This window comes from Akebia trifoliata, chromosome 12, assembly GCF_017979445.1.
Source record: "Akebia trifoliata isolate Shusen 1 chromosome 12, ASM1797944v1, whole genome shotgun sequence".
Classification (NCBI taxonomy): Eukaryota; Viridiplantae; Streptophyta; class Magnoliopsida; order Ranunculales; family Lardizabalaceae; genus Akebia; species Akebia trifoliata.
The window spans coordinates 32,272,852-32,296,439 of record NC_141386.1 but is presented as its reverse complement, the minus strand read 5'-3'; the positions used below and the strand labels follow the sequence as shown (position 1 = coordinate 32,296,439).

Here is a 23,588-nt window from a genome sequence, read left to right as displayed (position 1 = left end):
ATTTATAAAATTTGCAGTTATGCATGATTTGCGTCTCATCCATACTGATTTGAAGCCAGAGAACATACTTCTTGTTTCGCCAGAGTATGTAAAAATTCCAGATTTCAAGGTTAGTTACGTTTTAAAAGATGGATCTCATCTTCTTCCTACCAGAAATTGAAAATCCTCTCTTTCTTTTTTCTTTGCCTACCTTCTTTTATTATTATTTCATTGGTTTAATAACACCATTAAAATATTGTAGATGTAAAGGTTTCATCTTGATCGCCCAAGGATGGGTCTTACTTCAAGATACTTCTGAAGTTAAGTGCTATCAAGGTGATTGATTTTGGTAGCACAACCTATGAGCATCAGGATCATAGGTACATCGTATCAACACGGCATTACTGTGCACCTGAGGTTATTCTTGGTATGATGTTATTGATATCCGCATCTCCCTTGTTGCCTACCTTTTTTTTTATTTTTTTTGGTTGTCTCTTAAGAATAATTGGCAGCTTTGTACTACTGTTAACCACTGTGATTTTGTCCGTACTGGACTTGGATGGAATTACCCATGTGATATATGGAGTGTTGGTTGTATTCTAGAGTTGTGCTCGGTAGGCTATTTTAACTATTTGATTTTTTTTGTTTTTGTTTTTTGTGTATTTCCAAATGACTGGTTGGTGTGTTGTCTACCTATATGATATATGAGGTCTAGCCACTACGTCATATTGCCGTAAGGCATGTAAGGAGCACAAATACAAGTTGTCAGCAGCCATGGAATTCCTTTTTTAAGACTCTATGCTTAGTTATGCTTCTCATGCTCATAGTTTTAGCTCGCCACCTATGATACCTAGATACTTTATCAATGTCTCTGGTCCACATGCATGGTTTTTGGTGCATAATTTTACCATGTACTTTACTCCATTTATTTCATGTAGTAGCTAACAATCTTACTTCTGGAATGTTTTGATGGTTCATCAAAGAAAATAGGAGTGATCCCTACCGCTTCTCCACCTATTGCGTAAGTTAGCAATAACTTGTGCATTTTATCATTGGCGTCATTAGCAAGTGCATTATATTAAGCTACTAAGTATTTGAGCACCATTAGCAAGTGCATTATATTGCCCAGTTAGGCTTATAATTTCCCTTGTTTCAGGTCCCTCCGATTCTTATTCAGAAGATCTTTACTCAGATTTTCTCCTATATCAACGTCCAACTTTTTAACAGGTAATAACTGTTCTGTTGTGCCGTCTTTTGACATAAATCTTTAAAAAGTTTACTGTATATATAAGGATGCTGTTACATGCTGCTTTAGTCTTCTGCTACGTCATGAGTGCTGTACATTCAGCAATGGAGAATATGTGAAATCTGGGTTGGCTGAATTAGAGTTATGGTGTGCCCAAGCAAAAGAAGACGCAAGTCCCTTCCATGATTTTCACTAGCCTGTTTAGTTAGCTTTACTTTATTATTATTATCATTATTATTTTTTAATTATATCTGAAGATTCCTGGTTCATTGCAGTATGCAGGCTCATCTTGGGATGAACTTAAGCACATTAGGCAAGCTGTGGGGTTCTTGGTACGTCTTTCATGTATTGAAGCTTAATACGATAACTTATTATTATTATTGTTATTGTAATTATTGTTATTACTATTATTATTATAATTTTCATAAACATGAGGTACATTAATCTAAACCAAGAGGAACAAAGGAGGTTAAGGAGACCTACCTACTAATACAGCAGAATAGAAAAGAGAGGAAAAGAAAATTAAAAATGTAGATACTGTCACAACTGGTTAAATTTATCTTTACTAATGAGTTTCTGGTGTATGATATGCCTTTGATTATTTGAAGTTTCTCACTTGGCTTAAGAGCTTGTTAGACTGCATGGATAGTACTAAAACTGTTGAATTTGGGGCAGACTGGTCTTAAGTATTTTTTGTATGGTATAGTGTCAACACTTGAAGCTGATATGTATATCGATATGGAACTTGCGTGGATGTTGCATACTGCTATTTAATTTGTGACCTTGGTAGACCACTTCAATTTGGTTCAACTGTGAAGTTCATACTATCAATCATTTTACTGTTTGTTGTAAATTTTATTAATTATTACCTACAAAATACATTGGTGTCCAAATTAAAATTCCAGTGAATATTTAAGACATGATTAGCCATACAAATTTGGAACAATGACAATCTTAAGACATTCAAGAAGGATGTTTTGGTAACAGCATGAGATTACTTGGAAAGCATATTTGGTAACTTTTTCTTATTTAGCACCCGTTGATTTCATCAACAAGTGTGTTGGTTTTATTGAAAATATAATGTTTTACGAGCATTGAATTTAGTTACTTTAAAATTTTGCCATCTTATGTTATCATCACTTCCCTTGGTTGGTTGCTCCACAGGTTATACACTAGAAGTCAAGAATTTCCTACGATGAAATCACCAATGACCTTTGCCCGCACCTCTAACTACCCTACAAACCAGGTTCATTCTTGAGTGGCAAACCACGAAATGCAAACCCGAATTCAAACCAAGCGAACCCACGAATCAGGTAACATGGGTCTGAACCAAGATTTGAAATCTTGCCATGAGGCATTCTCTTAGTCAGGAGAAAAACCGAGACTGCCTTGACCATACCTTATGAAACATTCCCCAAAGCCGATGTTTTGTTTCAGTCTTGGCGGAAGCATTGTAAGATGATGTGGAACTTTTACTATAGTAAGAACTACTTCTAAGCAGTGCCTCTTGGTGCAGCATTCCCTTCTCCGCTAATGACATATCCAATTCTTTGCAAGAGAAGGACTTCTCGGATGTTAAACCTGCAGCAGTGCTTGTAGAGAACCCTGCCTTCCACTGCCAGGTTGGTGCTATTTAATGGATTTCATTCAATCTCTTGCCAATTCTGAATTTGCGGTATGCTGTTTTTTCTTCTTTTAGTGTTCCCTATTTGTTATATTTATCACTCTTCTAATTTATGGGCTACAAACTCTTGGATCTGGTATGAAAGAACTATTTGGATTCTCTTGAACAATTAACACATCTGTTATTTGGAGATGGTTCCTTGTATGTGAATGCTTATTTTAATTTTTTAGTAGTAGTTTTATCACCTTTATAATTTGTGGCTATAATAAGGATGCATTTATGGCAGCATTGTACGGTGATAGATCTATAAGGGCTCATGTCAAACATTCATGAGAATTGCGTTCTCTTTCCACTCTTCAAGCCTTGTTATCAACATCACTTGCGTTACTGCATGAGACATCACGAAACACAACTGAAGGTTCTGTATATTTGGATATGTTTTGCGTTACAAGCATTAGATTGTTCATTGTTCTCTATTGGTAACATATTGTGGTTCTTTTAATTATTTCTCTTTGTTATTTATATCATCTTTAACCTCTTATCAAAAAAAATTATATCGTCGTGAATCCGACACTCCTTGCAGGTACGTATACTGTCTTTAAATTTTTTGTTATTAGATCATTTTTTATCTTTATTATTTGTTTAAAAGTTTTATACTGACCATTTCGAGGTCTTACTTGGGATTAGGTTCAAATTCTTTCACCATCAACCTTTTTATCCCAATTTTGAGTTGTTTCTACATATTAAAAAAAAGAAGGGAATTTTAAGTTTTTCTTTTCTTTTTCTTTATGATTTCTATTTTATCTGTGTCCAAGTGCTTGATGGATTGTATATCTGTCTATTTCAGAATTATTCTTTGTGATTTTTAGTTTGAATTGAATGTGGGTGTAGATTTGAAACAGGAGTGGGAGATCATTAATGATTTTTAGTTACATTTATGAAAGTTGAAGACGAGGGGTATTTGGGTCTTTTCATATTGTTAGTTGGGGTCTAGGACATCAATGTCAAACATAGGGGTATTTCCACTATTTAACAACAGGTGAAGGGGGGCAGGTGTAAAATATATTTTTTTTATTTTAAAATACCTTATAGCGACGGTCGCTGACCGTCGCTATATCCTTATTTTACTGTCGTTTTTTCCGACTGTTTTTGACAGTCGTTTTTTTCCGACTGTCTTGGACAGTCGTTTTTAAAAAACCACTCATTTTAAAACGACTCTTTTTGCGACTGTAGGGGCAGTCGTTTTTGGCGCATTATGACGTAGTGAGTATGTCGGGGGTGTCAGAAAATCATTATTCAATTTTTAATTAGCATTTTTCAAGCACACCCTCACAAAAATTTGGATGAATGATCAAACAAATATCAATAAATAGGACAACTCAGCCCACACTTTTTAGGTGAAATGTGAAGGATAAGATCTCCCAAGTTGTTCCTAGTCTCTCTACTATACTAGGCTAATTGGTGTGCCCAAAAATTTTGCTAAAAGAAAAAAAAAAGTGGTGGGCGGATTTTCTCTTTGGAGAAAGTTCTCTGTTTACATGGTGATGAAGTGGCTTTAAGGCAAATTACTTTTTTCTCCATGAGACTCACCATCAATTTCCCTTTGGACATGCTTTCCTTGTTCTCTTGTGGAAAAGAGGGAGGAAACAAGAGAGAGTCAATTGGGATTTTCTTTTTATTTAAAAAAAAAAAAAATTATCTTCATTAAAAATATGTAATTTTTTTCTCTCACTATTTTATGTATTTCATGTTCAAATAAAAAAATTTACATCACATGAGAGCTGTACACGATTCGTTACCCACGCAAGTTCCATCAGTCGGAAATCACAGGATGACAAAAGACCATTAGATCTAGAGATTTTTCTCAAAACATATACAACCTTTGCAAAAATTTCCATTCAGGTATACTATTTATTTTAATTCCCAAAACATGTTTTCTAGTGAATTCGTTTGTTGGTATTCTAATTTAAAGTGACGAGTTTGTCACAAACTCATTGGTAAACTTAAAGATAAATATCTTTATTTTAACGATGAGATCGTTGGTAATTATCAGCTCACTTTTAATAGTGTATCAGACTTAGAATTTCGTCATATTCAATGATCAGGACCTAGAAAGTTATTTCAATTAGTTATCCCAATGGATCTGGATCTTGGTCTGTAATCTTGTCTTGGGTTTTGGATTAGAATATACTTCTTCATTCATTTTGATTTATTCTTTTGGATCTCGCTATTTTGACCTATTACACATAATTAGTTTGAAAATTCACAATTTATTCAAAAATAATATATATTATCATAGAATTTAGGATTACTAATTGGATTAATCCAATAACATTATCTTTGTTAGTTGGATCGAGATAAAAAGCAAATAAATAAATTGATAAGATGATTTATTTTAATGGATTTGATTGATCTAATTCTTTACATTGTAATTCCCTTTCTTATTTATTTTAGAATAATTTTAATTCAGTTTTATTAATATTTTGAAAACCGTAATTGATTGTTTTAAGTCAAAAGAAAAATTATTGGATCAACGTTATCTCTGTTGATCAATCCTTATTTGCTAATGTTTTTACATATTTTTATTCTATTATTTTTATTGATAATTTGCACTGAACATCGAGCACATGAAATGATAATTTGCCCGTAGATCTATAGATTTTTTTTTGTAGATTGTTGGACCATTCTCCTTGAAATGCATGGGGTGAAAATTTTAGTCTCTTCTTATTGATCTCTTTTGAGTTCGATCAGGTACCTATAAGTTCAAAACACCCAAGTTAGTCAACATTTCAGCAGAGTTTTGAACTTAGAGAGCTGCGATTGCCACCCCAAGTTCTACTTATTACACCGCAATTTCTTACATTATTTACTTCACCCCAATTAAAGATTAAAACACACCATTCAAATATTACAAAGGTTTGGGTCAAATTATTATCTCAACATTACAAAACATAGTAGTACTTACTCGTCCAAACAATTTCAGTAGTTGATATTTATGATTAAGCTCATATACAATCTTAAACAAAAAAATAGAAATCTTGTAAGAGAGAGAGCTTCTATTGGCACCCCAACTTTTACTTATTCTTAACCATTTACTTATTTTCTTTATTTTAATTGGGGCATAATAAGTAAAAGGTGGGGTGCCAATAACAGCACTATAAATATATTTGATAAAAATTGTATGAATCAATATTTGTTTATAACTTCCCCTCTCCCCAAATCACCAGTTGAAGAAGACAACTCGCCAAACTGTTCACACCACAAATCTTGAGCAGTGAGACACAGAAGTCTACCCACATAGTGTACAATTTAGAATATCGGATATATCACTGTGGTGAAAATCGAACGGTGAGTTTCAAGCATATGGTGGAGGGCCACCCCGACAACCCTAACAAGAATATTGATCAAAATAGCATCAAATATAAGATTATCTTCATAGATAGTCAATGTCGTGTAGAGAATAGCACGAGTCAGTTCATAGTTGTTTTCGAAGCGATATACTAATGAGGCGTAATTAAATATTTTAAAAACGTGTATGAGATCAACAGAACATAAGCCGAAAAAGAAAACATAACAAAAACATTCAACCTTGGCGTTGGAACGCAATTGACAAGTGCCCCACCAAGGTGAAGATCAGAATAACAAAAGATAACAGAAGTCGAAGAAGCAACACAATGTGGTTCTCAAACGAAAGTAAAAGTTGCTTAATATTAAGTGCAAACCACTTGAATGATCATAAATTGTTAAAGAACGTATGCAAAAAAAAATATGAATTATTTACAGAAACCATGTTACATCAAGATATCAGCTTCTTTAAGCCACTGCAAGATACAATCCACACCACTGTGATTATACAACAATGCAAGGGATTGCCAACATCTCCTCCCCCTATACATCTATATCTCATCTTATAAAAGAAAAAAAAACAAAACAATCCACAATATTCAAGGAATCCGAGATGTCTTAACACTCTATGATACATTGTCACATCTTCTTTGGATTCCTTGAATTTCTTCTGTTAAGGTATGGGTTTGATTTAGGCAGACACGTGGCGTGCTTTTGCTTGATGGCAGCCCAAGTCCGGGACAAAATGTGGACTTTTACTTCATCATTGGAGCACCGAGAATCATACTATGAGCAACTAAGAGTCACAAGTGTCAGCTGAGGTCACCGTATTTGAGTTCTGCCAAGAGACGACGCTCCAATATCACTATCAGAGTTCTGCCATTAGCACAGATCCAATCAACACATTTAAAAGAGGTGAAGATTAAAACATACAGAATATCAATTTCCAAAGAACAGGAAGATAATATTTCATTTTTTTTTTCACATGATGCATAACCAATTCTGAGGAAACAGGATTGTACATTGCAAAATTAAAAACCAAGTGTAAATGGTTATTTGTTGAAAAAGACATTTCTTCAAATCTAAATAGTATGGAGTGCTATGATGATTTTCTGTATACTACAACCATATTATTAAATTCCAACATATTTGCATGAGATATATCAAAATATTTTCAATTTGCAGGGATTAACACGAAATTTAACTGACAGTTTCTTTTTGTATGCATTTCAGTGGAAATCACTCATTTTGCAAAATATTTCAGTGAAAAAAAAAAAAAAAAAAAAAATTTCAGGTATACCAATGTGAGATTTCAGTGAGAATATTTCAATGAACAGAAAATGTGACAAAAATATTATTTTTAGAAAAAAAAAAAAAAAGAATATATATATATACACACATTGCTCATTGAAACGACATGTAATTTAACGTAATATTCATTTATACGTAAAAATGATTATGATTACTTAGATATCAATACATTAGTTATTATGATTTATTTTGAGCATTTTAGCGCTTCATATAAGCATTCACATAAAAAATCTTCCATATTCTATTTAGGTGGATACATTGAAAGTGGAGATGTTAGTAATTTATTTACACATTGAAAAAAAATAAAAATTACAATAATGTGTGAATGTATAATTTATTAGTTTGTTCATGCAAGCAGTGTTCTGCACATTAAGGTACATGATTAATGTGACACTATTATCGTCTTTTCCATGTAGAATCTAGTTGTTTGTGGTTGCCGGCTCTCAAATACCCGCACAAACGCTAGTAAAACACGACTAATCTTCAAATTCACTTTACATATGGTTGTTTATTATGATTAGATGAATTATGAATGTGTTTTCATATCTGTTTTATATCATTTTCTATTGTTTTTGTGAAAGAGTCCTCATCGTTTCCATCATTTTAATAAAAATTGTATTAATTTCCAATCATTGAAATATTTCCATTTTCAAGTTGATCAAATCAACACCAAAACTGAAATTTAATACCTTTCCTATAACACAATATTTACCTGAGATTTTGGAGAAGGGAACACATTCCAAAACCGAAGTGTTTCGTCGCCGGCTCCTGTGACAATTGTCTGGGAAAGGACGATATTTCAATTTAAGAAAGCTCATGTAACTGATGCATAGAAGGAAAAAAGAAAATAAACTGCCTTGCAGCTAGCTTATTAACTCCACCAAAAAGGGAGAAAAAAACAAACAAAACGGAAGGAGGTTAAACTACCTGTCCATCAGGTGAGATAGCAAGATAAAGAACTCTGTATGTATGACCAGTAAGTGTTGCCAACTGCAGTAGAAAAAAAAAGAAGAAGAGATTATAACCAATTAATGCATAAGAGGATTTTGTGTTGCACAGTTCTTTCAGGAGAATTTATTTACCTTTGACATGGATGGATATCTCCAAACAATTATTTGATTTTGGGAGTAGCCGTGGGTGCTGACAAGTTCATTGACATTCTTAGACCATACAAGATTGCATACCTGGATCATGGGTCATGGTGAGAATCAGTATCTCATAGTGCACATAAATTTTTTTTTTTCATTTTGAATGCAAGAGATAGATACATCTGTTAATTAATCAACCCACACACACCGAAGCTAGAATAGAATATAACAAGATAAAAAGTTACATCCAATCATTTACAACCACCTTCCATTTTAATGCAAAATCCCCACAACACAAGTATTAAGCCCCTGCTAACTAGCAAGCTAAGAATGACTGAAACATGTCTTGAATGAGCATTTTTGGCATTTCAAACTTTGTTATATTTTCATATATATATATATTTTTTGGTTGCTTCTCTTGACTTGCTTTACTTATTTTTTCCTTGATAACTTTACACCAAAATGACAAGTTTTCACCATTAAATAAACAGGTATCACAAAAAAAAAAAAAAAAAAATCTTGTAATACTAAGTATATCACCTGACTTCCAGTGTCCATGCAGCTAAGGTGTGAATTAGTGGTGGTATTCCAGAAACGTATGCAACGGTCTGCGGTGCCACCACCAGATGCAAGAAGCCCATGCAGGTGCGGAGACCAGGCAATTGCCTTTACAGCTGCTGTATGCTCACAGTATTTCAGAACAGGTTGGGTAGAGTGTTGATTCCAAACAAAAAGCTACAGAGGAAAAGAGTAGACAATAAAAAGGGTAAATATGAAGTCACAAACTGCAAATTAGTACACGAATCAATGATGAGAAGAATGGAACCAACTCACTCTATTATCATTTCCACCAGACGCTAGCTCACGGTTATCATAAGACCACTTTAGCCCGCAGACCTAAATCAGAGCCAGGTGATTATTAAAGTAAGAAAAAGATGTAATTTTTTGTTGTTGTTGATAATTTCAATATGGATTTAATAAATAAATGTAATGATATTTAGTAAAAACCATAAATAGAACCACATTGGGCATCTAATATGAACAAGGCACTGTCCTCATATTATTAAAATTAGTAACAAAGGTAAAATAGAACAGCCAGAAATAAAAAGTAAGCTGCTTGACGGAATTTGGGGATTGAAAAACTTGATTGCTGCTCCAAGATGTATAGGGATCAAACCTCTGACTTGTGGCCTGTGAGCTTGCTAACAAAATCTTCCTGAGAACGTATATCACGTTGGAGAATAGTCTTGTCCCGGCTACCTGAAGACAAGAGAGACGAACTCCAGGCAAGAGCCCCAACTCGTAACCGATGGCCCTCCATTGTCCTTACTCTCCTACAACGAGATGCATCCCATATCTAAACAAAGAGTTGAAAGCCATCAGCCAAGTAATTCGACTTAGCATTAGATAGATGAAATACATTCAATTACAGAGCTAGCTTTGCATCAAGTATAATGCAGCACATGCATAATAGAGCATGATTAGGACGAAGGTGCCCCGTTAGTATATGCTAATCATGGGCATACACTGGTGAGTCCCTGGGATACAAAAATAAAGAATAAGATGCCAAAGGAGACGTCAATGCCATAAATTATTTGGATACTATTTTAAAACCTGGAATGACCTTGCCAAGGAAGGAGACCCTCAGCCAATCATCTAGGGCCTGCCGCTGTAATATCTATAAGAGAAAAAAGGTAAAACAGAAGACCTGGTCAGCCCGGCCACAAACATGAGCAAGATTTGTGTGAACTGGAGTGGATGGTGCAGGCATTCAGCTCGTGTGCTACTCTGGGGACAACGGTATGTCCTGTCAAATGCCACGACCTATATAGTGCCATTTGGGCCTGAACGACCCACAGTAAGACGTTGTGTGTCTCATTCCAAAGGTGTATAAACTAAAGCCAGATACATGGTTGCGATTAAGATCAGCCACTAAATGGGGGATGCTCACAGGTACAAAGGCTCGGAGGCTATGAGGACCAGCAAGCATCAACCAACTCACTAGAAGCAACATTGTTACGGTGGAAGTTTTGATAGGGAACTCAAGGAAGTATATATTGTTTGTTTGTTTGTCAAGTATCAAAACTATGATTCACAGGTCGATCATATGGCAGATGCTGACAAATGGATGGTTACGACAGAGACAGTGGCAATAACCAGGGATATTCTTGACATTCACCCATTATGTTAACCTATAAATACCTGGAACCTCACACATAGAGGATAGATTCCTCATCAAAGGAAACTCCAGAGTCTTCTCTCATCCCTCACTTTGATTCTTCTCCTGCATCCTCTCTTTGGTGCAAGGTGACCGCATCATCACCATCATCATCACAATCTGAGATTGGCTGAGCGGATCCTATTTATCCATTCAATTATATCTAAGGCCATGTCTTCTATTATCGCGAGTGTGCTCATGTCCGCTCTCACTACCTCAATCCACTCACTCTAACAATTATATCCCATTTTTTGGGTCATCCGCTCACTCTCTTAGAAACTTTTAATCAAAGGCTGTAATCACCCTTCATTGCACATTGCCAAACCAACTAAATCGACTTTCCCATTCATCTCTTGGATGATCAATCTATTAACATGATGCTTCTTGATCGCAAAACAATCATATCCATAAAGCATAGCCGATCTTACCATTGTCTTAAATCCTTCTAGTTTAATTGGGATATGTCGCTCATAAACTTGGTCTGAAATATAAGTGCCACCTTATTGATTCATTATGCCATATAAGCAAGATGAAACCTATCCACCTAAGCTCACCTATTACAATTGGTCATCCATATAATGTTAAAAGGGCTATTGATATGATCAAAAAAGGGTTTTCACATACATTGTTTTTATGTATGCGTTTGTGACTCCACATGGAATTTAGGACTAATTTTGGAATGCAAGATCCTCATAAGAAAATCGACCAATTCTTGAACTTCTTAGGCCTATCAAAAATGGATTACAAATTAAAATATTCTTCTTTTTTAATTAAGTTATAGATTTTATGTGAATAGCAAAAGAAAAACCAATACTAAAAAAAAATCCTCAAAAACCAGACATAAAAAATCTATGAAAATCGAGGTCCATTTAAAAAGCTCACTGATCGTGAGATCAATCTCTTAGGTCCCGACTTCTACCTCCGATCGGTTAAGATTATTAGGAAAAAAAAAAGCTGTTAACTGTGGGTTTACATTTCTCTGGAGCACAATCTAAGGAATTTAAAAGGGTCTTCTTCTGAGGATTTTATGTTTAAATGGGACTTCTTATGTTTTAATTGATCAAATTTTTCCTTTTTTTTATTTTGCTTCCTTGTAGGGCGGCTAGCCTTGGCTCCCATTTTGTTTGTTCTGGTTCTAATCAAATCTTTTTACCTAAAAATACACCAAAAGTCAAGTTATATTGAAACAAGAGATGATTCACTGATCCATTGCTAGCTTTACACATAGAATAAAAGTTGACAATAATCCACTTGTGAGAAATCAAATGGTCAACACCTAGCTTTAGTCTAGCAAGGCGGTCCAATTGAAGAAAGCAAAATCAAGTCTTGATTCAGCTTGATGAATAGCTCAACAACGAGGGGATCCTCTTCACCAAACATAAGACCTTGACTTATCTTGATGTGAGCCATACAAGCTTGTATAAACACTACACATAATTATCCAAAAAACAAGTCTTGAATTTTAGTTTCTTAGTTTATTCCTATCAGCCTAGAAATTGGAAAGTAATAGAAGCTTCATGGAAATGATGCAAACATGAGGAAATTTTCATTGAAAACATATGACATAACAAAACAAGCATGAAATCATACTCATGTCATCAAACTACAATAGGTAGATAAGAATGTGGAAATGCAGATTGATAGTATTTTGGTACACGCTGGCACGTTTATCTAAGAGCCAAAAAGCTAAAAACAACTATATCATACATGAAAATGAGAATGATCACATCATATTAGCTACATAAACCTTTATATGTAAGACAATTTCTTAAATGAACAAACTACAAGTACTATACGTACACATTCTAATATATGTGAAAAAAATTACCTCCACCTCGAGATTCAGGCTACAAAATGTTGATATCACTCCTAATATTGTTACCTCGATCTTCTCCCTGAAAAAGGATCTTGTCGGTTTCACTCTTACAGTCATGTCAGTAAAAGAACCCAAAACATATGAAGCATAATCCCAAAAACCTATTTCTTTTCCTCTATTACAAGTTTCTTGACATTTAATCGCAATTGATCGCTTCTAAGAATCACAATTTGATTCTTGAGATCAAATTTTAATCCAATTCATTCACAATGATTTGCAATATTTTTTGAGACTTAATATGTTCCCCTTTTCATTATGATTTGGATATTCAGTTGCGGATAAATATTATCAGACTAAAGAGTCATATCACAGTCTTAAGCATTGTTCTTGGGATTTGAGTTTTGGATTTGTAACTCACCTAGAGAAATGACATTGGGATTCGTGGACTATTGACAATATTTTTTACTTTATAATTGCCCCTCTTGAGTACTGATTTTTTTTTAAACATATGTCACTCTAAGGATTTCCCTATCCTAGCCTTTTAGCATTACGAGAAATTGTCAAGCCGTGTGGCTTATTATGATGTCATTTCAAGACCCAAGAAAAAATAAACATGTAACCCTAAGGATTTTCTCTCTCTATTGTTTAACATTCCAAGAAATTGTCACATTGTACAGCTCATAATGACGCTGTTAGTTCCATGATGCCATCTCCATTTTGTCTACTTAAGATTAGACAATTGCTCGCATCACCATTTCATTCTTAGAAGACTTCGTCGTCTACCCTGAATACTCTTTACTCATAAATAAAAAAAAGGTAAATGCCCGATACGTCTTCCTTAATGATGTAAGAAGCCAAGATGCGGTCAAGAGTAATACACATCCCATCCTCATTTAAATGAACAATATTAAAGACGATATATGAAAAACACACTCCTTTGTCTGACAACTCAATTTTGAATATAAGAGCTCCCTAATTAAGGATTGGAGAGAAAAATAGGGATGGAGATGGAATTGAGCCAAGAATACACATGAGATTGTCCTATGTGATTTGCCCAACATATCTACACATATGAAGGGACTAGTACAAATTCCTAAGATGGTCAAATAACCTATGACTGTCGGCCATTGAAGAAATTAAAAAGAAAAAAAAATATATACATAGGATAAGGAAGATGTCTTGGATATTTACATTTCTGGTTCAAGAGCGAAAAATGTGCTAGAAAAAGACAAAGTATTTCAAAACTCTGACGAAAGCACAAACAACGAGAAGAGTGAAAGGAGGTTGGAGGGTAAATCTAATGAAAACGATTCTTCCTAGGTCTATTTTTAGGGGCATGATTGTGTTGAGTGTATATTTTCCTCCACTCTTAGGTGTATTATACCCCAGTTAAGTCTCGTGACCCTCTTATATTCATAGTTCTCCCCTCTTCTCCAACAGATCGATCTTTTGGAGTAGTTGGTTAGTTAACATGGTATCAAAGCGCTAGGTTTCTATAGGTCACGGGTTCAAATCTTTCCACCCTTATGGTGAGGGGGAGTGTTGAGTGTATATTTTCCTCCACTCTCGGGTGTGTTATACCCCAGTTAAGTCTGGTAGCCCTCTTATATTCATAGTTCTCCCCTTCTCCAATAGATCAGCTTTTTGGAGTAGTTGGTTGGTTAATAGATTGCAACGTAAAGGGTCACCTTACTTTAATTACACAAGATGGAGGCCCCACCATGTACTCATGCATCCCAATTGACATCATAATGAGTCGTACGTAATGACAAGTTCTCAAGATTGTTAAATGACTGGGATAGGGAAATCCTTAAAGTGGTACAAAATATTTCCGTGACCACAGGGCATAAAAGAACCAACTTGAAATAGTGCAGTTTTAGAGTAAAAAAATGTCACCAATCTACTACCATATGCATGTCACCTCAAGTCATGAGTCCATAAATGAGTCACAAATCCGAAATCAAAACCCAATTTTGGCTTAGTCGAATAAGAGCTATACATAAGGATATATCCAAATCATAATGAAAAGGGATCAGATTAAATCCCAAAAAATACAAAAAAAATTCATGAATAAATTGAATTATAATTTGATCCCTAGAATTAAAGTGTAATTCAAAGAAAAGATCGATTAAGATTAAATAATAAGATCTTAATAAATAGAGAAAAATAAAGACGAAATAGGTAAATGGATACGATTGACACCGAGCCTATTCTTTATACTTTTCAGGTTCTTGTACTAACTAGAGTGTTGAAGTGAAATCAGCAGGAAACCTTTTCTTAGGGACAGATTGAGACAACATTAGTAGGAGATATCTCAACTGTACGTGGCCCAAATCTCAAGGTGTACAAGGTAATTTTATAGTGGAGAGCTCTCAACCATGAAAACATAGTTTTTTTTTAGTGAAAAGATCAATCAACGCATTTTTTTTTTTTTAGTACGCAACACAGCTTTTTCTAACTAGATGATGTGTTTTGCAATCCTATTCTTTGTAGGGTTGTATATTCCATTAAAGCACACTCATTAGAATATTTTTCACTGTAAAAAACAACATACTTTTCAGCCTTCTCATCATCCTCTTAAATCCTTTAACTGACAGTAGATTGTTCTTTCTCATCCTTGTCATCAATACGTCGCCAGCTACACGATAAAAGCTACTCCCTCAAAGCTACATAAACACATCAACCACAGAAAATGGTTGATGTGTTTATCTATCCAATGGTAAGCTGCTTCTCTTGGCCCCTTATCCCAAAGATACCAAAAGAAAATCATACATTGGTCCAGGTAAATCCATTACATGTAAAATAAATGAATTGAAATCTTGTTCCTCCATGCCACTCTGTCCAAAACCATTGTCCTATTCCATCAATGGTCTTCATTATACATGATCTTACAAATTAAGATAGTTTTTCTTTGCTTTATCACCAGTGAGGAGTTCTCTCTTAGTGCTTTTGAATGCAACTAGAGTTGGGAAAATAGAATTCATAAACTCAACCCAATATATGGGAGAAGGGACAGATGATATGATGATGATGATGACAAACGGCAACAACTAGGGCAAATCCCAGATCCTTCAAATGGGCTCATATTTAATTTTGCCTTATTGAGTCCTCCATCCATCAATCTCAAAAAATTTATCACAGAAAAATTGACAACATATAAGTCTCTTGATTCCCACACATTCTTCTCCATAAATCATGGTGAATTAATCTTAGGGTGGTCCTATAAACTCTACCCTTTACTATGATTGGAATGTATCGATCACACAATCCTCCATATGAAACATCCTCTCCCTCCTTTTCCTTTTAATAAGCAATCTTTTCACACTTATAACAAAATTATGAAACACAAAATGTTGACTTCAGATATATTTTTTCCATCAATGTTAATCATCAGTTCACCCCCCTTGTTTATCCATGTTAAAGTTACATTCCATTATTTTGTCTTGTTGTAACCCAAATTCCAAAACATTCATCCATAATTATTTACATACGGATAAAAACAAGGGTTAAGAAAATGGACATGAAAAATAGCACAACCAATTCGCCAACAACCTATGGCTGACATTGTACCTCCATTGACAAGGAAGACTCCCACAAGATCGACCAAAGTCATTGACCTTATGACATGCGTTAAGCTTTTAAGTAGTGATCTTCAATGTTGAACATTTGCCAGAACCCAAATTTCTAGTCCACTTTATGGATGTGAAGCACATCTTGTAATAATCATTACGCCAATTTTTTTTGCTAAACCTATTCCTATACGAAACCAAAAGAAGAAACCAGATCTTAATATTTTATACTAAAGAGTAATGTTTTTGGCTAGAGCCTAGGATCTATGACCGCTTTCCCCAACAAATACAAAGTTAGAGTCTTATCTAGGCCTAGCCTTAGAGTTTACTATGCATGGTCTACAGGCCTATTTGATTTTCATTGTACTCTGTCTAGCTTATTTCCCTTTGCTATTATTTGGAATATTTAGGAAGTAACAAACAAAAGATTTTTAAGACAAGCTCAGCTTCGAAGTTATGGTGAAAGAAAGATCATATTCTCACTATTTCATTGGAACTCTATCCTTAAAGAGTTGAGTAACTACTTATGGTAATTTCCTATAAAACCGGGATGTCATTTTATTTTACATAGATGATAGTGAACTATTGAGTAAGATATCTATCAAGCAACTTATTGGGGATTTCCCTTTGTTTTTTTAACATATAAATTTCGCTCATCTAAGTAAAAGAATCTACTACCTGAACTTTCCCCTTATTAGTTCCAACAGCCAGGTGTGTGCCATGCTGTGCCCATCCCACCGAACAGACACTGTCATCCATTCCTAAGTCACATAACTTTGTCACCTACATGTGTCATGCCAATGCACAAGTGAATCAACAAGACACAAAAAACCCATTACTAAAACCATCAAATTTAAATTCAGGGGGACGAATATACATTTAAAAGGAAAGAACTTGAAATAATAGAAACTCTTTCTATTAAACAAACAGCTTACCTTACTACTACAAGCATTCCACAAATAAACACAGTTACCCAACCCAACTGCCAACACATTATGCGAAGACCAATCCACAAGATTCAGATAGAAGTCATCTTGCAATGCAGGCGCATCTAACACCTATAACAACACGAACCCACATTAAAATTTGAAAATTAAAAAAAAAAAAATAACAAAACCTAGCAAACCAAATCTGACTAAAATTCACCTTGTATGGTGATCGAGGAACCTTGCGCGGCGTCTTAACTGGACTAGGAGTAACCCCGGGCGAAGAATCATCGAAACCAAACGGAGAAAGAGAATACATGGAGCGCCTAGTCTCCGTTTTATATCTAAAGATATTTCTACTAGGAGGACTCAATATTGAATTCTTCCCCTCCAATGCTGATTGTTTATCAGGTGTAATGGGAGAAAAAACCCCGGAATCGGGTCCAAAGAGAACAGTTTTCAACAGTGTAGCATAAGAACCAGACCCATCTTCCCGTCCCTCAGACGAAGAGTTCGAAGAAGGCGAGATGTCGAAAAGGGCGAAATTTGAACCAGATCTACTAGGGATGAAACGATCGCTATAGATGGTTCTAGAAGGTGAAGGATGATAACCTGCACACACCATGCGATCTACGTGAGTAGAAGATGGTGGAGTTTCTAGAGAGAGAGAGGTTCGAGACATGTTAGGTGGACGATTCAACTGAGATGAAGAAGAAGGAGAGGATTTTCTAGCTTCCGATCGATTATCGATTGATGGAGTTTGGGGATCATCCATTGTTGGAGTTTTCTGAGAAAAAAATTGGATATTTTTATCCCCAAATTTATCGATCAAAGAACGAGAAGTAAGAGAGATCAGAGACAACAAACGAAAACCTAGTATTACTGGGAGCAAAATCAATTTTGGGAAATTTAAAACGACAATTTGCTTAGAGATAACGGTTTTTTCCCGGGAGAAATTATTATTAGAGTTAGAAATCTTATGTTAATGTTACGTATCTCGGTGTAATTTTAGAGAAATGTAATTGTTTCTGGAGAGATGCTATTGCCACACCAATTCCAATGTAAATCACCAAAGAATTGCACACAGTTGGGGTGGCGTTAGCAAAATCTGGTGTAGCAATAGCATCTATCTTGTTTCTGTTGTCTACGAATCTTCGAAGGATGATGCAAAGTTAACTGTATCAAATTAATCCCCAGTCCACCAATCTAGTCATCTTCCATTAATGATCTGGGCTGAACCGAACCCATGTACCCGCTGAGTTAGATTGGTCCTAATTGGTATCCACCTAATAAGAATTTTATTAGATCCGAACCTGATTGAATCTACCATTTTGTTTTCGGGATATTATCCTTCCAGTCTAGTCCAAAATTTGATACCCATCTTATATCTAAACATATAATTAATATAAATAAAGATTTTATATATTTTCTAACATATTATTGGACGTGATTCCTTATCGGATCGGGATATGATTGATCCGAAAGAGATCTGATGAGTTATCAAATGGATCCTTGTCGAATTCTATTTTTCTCAAAACTCAAAAATTCTTGACATGAAACTAGAATTTTTAGCTTGGAATATATTGGATGTAATGTCTGATCCATTGAAAAATATTTTTTGCTCTATAAAGTTAATTTTACGTTGGATGGGAAGAAAAAAAATCACATAGGATTAGAGATCCTTTTCTTAGTTATTTTAGTTCGATGTTGAGTTTAGTCTCACATTGGACACTCATTGCCTTGTCTTTCTTTATAAGCTCCTGGGCCTTTCCACTAATTGTCAATTGATTTTAAGTTGGACCCTCAAATTTATCATGGTATTAGAGTGGGTTTTTCTCTCTTCCACATCACCCATTTCATATCTCCCTGTGTTTTAACCAAGTCTGACCCACGTGTGTGTGTGTGTGCGTGTGTGCGTGCTGAGTTTAGTCTCACATCGGACCCTCTATGCCTTGTCTCTCTCCTTATAAGTTCTTGGGCTCTCCACTCATTGCCAATTCAAAATTTATCACTCGGATGGGTAAGGTTTAAAAGTTGAAACGTCGTGATTGTCGACATGTGGATAGTTATGCAAACCATTAGTGTTGTGAATCATTTGGATAGTGACCAATTTGAGCCATCCATTAAGTGACTACTGAAAGACAGTCAAAGAGATATATAGTTTGAACAGTCTCTTAGGATCATTGTTTTTTATCACACAAAGGCCTTAAACTTGTCTTACTAATTTGTTATATAGTACTTAGAATGGATTGAGTTATCCAAACAATTTTGTTTAAAATGATGAAATCTGATTAAGAGACATGGGCTGTTGTATTATAGCAAATTTGAGCGTCCACTTGTGTCGGGAGCAAATAACGTCTTAAAGATCGAGGTTATGTGCCTCGAATTCAACTTCCCTTGAAGCTTTATTATCTCTCTTTTGGGATTCTTTGAACTACTCTCCTAAATTGGTTCCAATCCGATAAGAAATTTATTCAATTTGGACATTCGGAACTGATTGGATCCGTCATTTGAAGTTCGGACTCAATCCTATATACTATGTGATATTCGGCAATGTCATGAAAAAATTCACTTAAAAAAAAATTAAAGTCGAAATAACTGAGTCTTATATCCAAAATCAGAATAATGGTAAACATTATCCTGCACTATTCTATCCAACAAGACAAGAATAACTCTGCATCCAGAATCTGATCTAAATATTTAAAATAATTACAGTTAGATCACAAATCTTTTTACACAGTTCAATATATTCCTTAAGAAATTAATGAAAAATTGTTGAAAATTGAAATAGTTTGGTATATAAAGTTTTGTAGATTGGGGATTTGAAAACCAAAATTCCTAATCAACCTCATGTCGCCTCTATGTGAACAATCTTGTTAAGAGATCCATCTTCATTAACACCCCAAAAAAAAGAGAAAAGAATGCTACAATCCCATGGACTAATAATAGCTCATGGAAGAGGAATGAACTCATGCTCAAGAGTTGGTAGTGAAACAAGACTGTAAGTCGCTCGACACAAGCCCGCATTATAACATCTTTTCTTGATCGAAATTCTTTAATCTTTGTGCCATTACCGTATCTCCCAAGACTACCACACCTCAACCTCACTTATTTGTAGACTTTCTCTATATAGGAAACCAGTCTTGTGGTGCCTCGTCTGGGATTGGAAAATTACTAACAAAAGAACTCTTATTCCTGTACTTTTCTATCCAAGACAGGAATAACTCTGCATCCAGAATTTGATCTAAACATATAAAATAATTAAAGTTAGACCACAAATCCTTCTACACAGTTCAATAAATTTCTTGAGAAATTAATGGAAAAATATCCTACAATTGTTGAAAATTGAAATAGTTTGGTACAAAAAAATTTCTAGATTGGGAATTTTAAAACAAAAATTCCTAAGAAACCTCATGTCGCCACTGTGTGAACAATCTTTTTAAGAAAACCATCTTCATTAGATCAAAAAAATGAAAGAATGGTACAATCCCATAGACTAATTGCTCATGGAGGAGGAATGAACTCATGTTCAAGAGTAGGTAGCGTTCGGGTCACAGTCGCCATATACGCTCTTACATGCCCCACCATTGATATCTGCAATGCTTCCTCTTCGTAAGCTCTCCGCTCCATCTCTGCTATTTGAGACCTCTTCTTCACTTTAACAATCAATGCAACAAAGAGAAGTCCAAGAAGAAAAGCACCCAAAGCACCCCCTATAGAACTCCCAACTATAATCTTCCATCGACTCACCTTACTTCCAGTTTCCAACAATGATGCTTCAACCACTAGACCAAAATGCCCATCTTGTGTCGTGACACAAACGTTTGATGATACTTGATTCGATACACTTACTTTTCCATTAGAATCAAAACTAGCACATAAAGGCCTAACACTTCCGGTTTCAATCTTCGTAACATTGGTGAAATCAACTTTAATGGGTTTATTTTGAGCAAAAATTCTGACTTGTGATGGATTAGTAGAATTGAGATCGGTGGCATCGAACACAAGAAGGCCTAAAACATGGGAAACAAGTTGATAACCAGGAAGATTGTAATTGTCATAATAAACGGAAGACCAATTCTTCCCCAAGTTTTGTCGAACCACTAGTACTCGCTCGACACAAGGCTGCACTGTAACACCCATTGTCAATCGAAATTCTTTAATTTTTGCGCCGTATCTCCCAAGACTACCACACCTGAACCTCACCGTATCAGCTCTAATACCTGAGAAATTTGTTGGTAGACTTACTCTATATAGGAAACCAGTCTTGTGGTGCTTAGTATAGGATTGGAAAGCATAGCCTCCAAGAACATGATCGAGAACACGAGCTGCTTCGATCCTCTGAGCGTTAACGTCGTTTGATGCCCAAACAAATAAAAATACTACATTGATCCCTATAATTAGAGAGAGGAGGGAACCCATTTCTGAAAATGAGAGCTTCTTTAAAAGGAGTTAGTAGTATTCCAGTGTTAGTGTTGCTTCTTCTCCTTTTCTTTTGTAACAAACACATTAAGAGAATTGAAGAGCTTTGTTTCTTTTGAAAAGTTTTTACTCCTGTAGAGTCAAAATTTAGCTTGGATTCAACCCTTTTAAGAGGAGTAGAAATCGGGAAACTTTGACTTCTTTTAGTAATTTATGTGTCAAGGAAAGTTTGCTTGTGTGAGATAAGAAAGAAGGAAAAGAAAAGCTTTGATTTTGTTTCTAATAATATATGAAGTTGGAGAGATTATAAGTTAGGTGGATTATGATTTATGAGTGTTTAGAAATTAGAACAGGAGCGTGTTTGTTAAGGTGGGAATGGGTTGGCAATGGTAGGGCCCTGCATGTGATGATATCGTGTTTCCTACTAGCACTTTTTTACCGTGCACCTACTCCACCTGTCGATGGATCAACAACTAAATGTTGATGTTTTGGACAATTGATTGGTCCGATTATGGGCCCCATGTCCCATTTAGGAGATGTTTATGATTGAGTGCTTCTCAGGACTTGGGATGTAATCATGCATCGGCCCATGATCGAATTCAACAGAGAGATCGCCAATTGGGCTGATTTAAGGAGTGGAGCCGTGTAGGTGTGTCAAGGAGCACTGTCACAAAATTCTCCACATTTTTCCAAAAATGAGGAAAAACATGGTGAATGAGGGATTTCACAATTGGGGATTTGTGGCATTAATCGATGAATAATCTAATCGGAAAAAAAACATTTTTTATGATCGATTGAATTATCATAAAAACATCATTTTTATTGCTTAAAAACATCTCTTGAAATCCTAACTCCGTAATGCACCTATTTTATTGCTGAAAAACATCATTTTTATAATCTCATTTTTTTTAAAAATCTTTTTAAGTTAAACCAAACTGACCATGTCGAATTCAAGATAAATAGATCCAAAAGAATGGGTCATGTGACACTCAAAGGAGAAATGAAGTTGTATTGAAACCCTACTCCACAGAGTACGGAATCCATATGCTCCATAAATAAGTCAAAATGGGATTAAGTGTAAATCATCCTTCATGTTCATTGCATGTTGGGGACACTATATTTTGACCATCTTTATTTCATTTTGTAAAGAAGAATATTCATATTAAAAGGTGTTTGGGTTAGTTGGTAGGGTTGGGGTGGAGCATGGGAGGGATGATGATACATCACTTTCAAGTAGGAATGAAAAGCTAGCGTGCCTAGGAAATGAAATAAGGTCTATTTCAATTGCCCCACTTTGTTGTGCAATAGTTTGTGTTCATAACATGTCCCCCACTCGAGTACACCTTTGTGGGTCGCATGTTAGATGGCATTTTAATTGTTTTGAGTGGGTCTTCAATATGTTTTTGAGTGTTCCTACATATGTCTTGTAAGAGGTATTCATGGAAGAAATGTCTAAAAGGGTTAAACAAATTCAACCTTGTAAAATAATAAAAAATCACCTAAAAATTTATGTTTTCTTGTTGTTGTGGTTGTTGCATTCTACTATTTTTGGGATTTCCAAGAAAAAAAATTGGTAGATCAAGTACCACCCCTTCCCTTCAAAGTCCTGATTGTACCCCCCGTCCCCTTCAAATTTGTGATCTAATCTCATGGATTTAAGTTTTTGAATTATTATTATCTAGGTGCTTTGGGTGTATTATTTAAGTTCTTAACAAATGGTATCAAACCCAACGCGATGTCTAGACATGCCATATATCCACAAAAATCTGATGTCCTCATCTCTTATCCAAGTACGGCTTTTAGATGATATTCCCCCAAAGCCCCACTAAGCCCTCACCCGGCCAACAGAACAGGAACAAAGGCGCCTGTTTTGTTTCACCTTCGGTGGGGTACTATCACCACTTTGGGTCCACTGTCCCAACCCTTTCCGACCCAATCCAAAAGGTGAGTAGTCCAAGCCATATAAGATTTAGGGTAGAGAAATCATGAATTTGGTTGAAAGTTCTATCCTCAAGATATATAGCCAAGCCATTATGTAGTATGG

The 23,588-nt window shown here is 35.2% G+C and overlaps 2 protein-coding genes and 1 long non-coding RNA gene across 3 annotated transcripts; 1 reads left to right on the top strand and 2 right to left on the bottom strand.

Annotated features, from left to right (window-relative positions):
* The first annotated feature begins 1,044 nt into the window (after positions 1 to 1,044).
* LOC147389599 (uncharacterized) lies at positions 1,045 to 3,916 on the top strand. Its single transcript, XR_015170407.1, has 3 exons — positions 1,045 to 1,206; positions 1,295 to 2,847; positions 3,136 to 3,916. It is a non-coding gene; the product is annotated as an uncharacterized LOC147389599 (long non-coding RNA).
* Positions 3,917 to 6,529: 2,613 nt separating this feature from the next.
* On the bottom strand, positions 6,530 to 18,056 carry LOC147389598 (B-type cell cycle switch protein ccs52A-like). Its single transcript, XM_086418005.1, has 10 exons — positions 17,343 to 18,056; positions 17,132 to 17,254; positions 16,875 to 16,979; positions 9,771 to 9,950; positions 9,428 to 9,490; positions 9,134 to 9,328; positions 8,588 to 8,689; positions 8,433 to 8,495; positions 8,218 to 8,286; positions 6,530 to 7,070 (listed from the first exon to the last, which is right to left on the bottom strand). Exons 1-10 carry the CDS (start codon positions 17,895 to 17,897, stop codon positions 7,017 to 7,019), a joined length of 1,509 nt encoding a protein of 502 aa, XP_086274131.1. The 5' UTR covers positions 17,898 to 18,056; the 3' UTR covers positions 6,530 to 7,016.
* A 2,227-nt stretch (positions 18,057 to 20,283) lies between these two features.
* On the bottom strand, positions 20,284 to 21,695 carry LOC147389597 (uncharacterized). The gene has a single exon (XM_086418006.1). It carries the CDS (start codon positions 21,542 to 21,544, stop codon positions 20,627 to 20,629), a length of 918 nt encoding a protein of 305 aa, XP_086274132.1. The 5' UTR covers positions 21,545 to 21,695; the 3' UTR covers positions 20,284 to 20,626.
* Between the last annotated feature and the right edge of the window lie 1,893 nt (positions 21,696 to 23,588).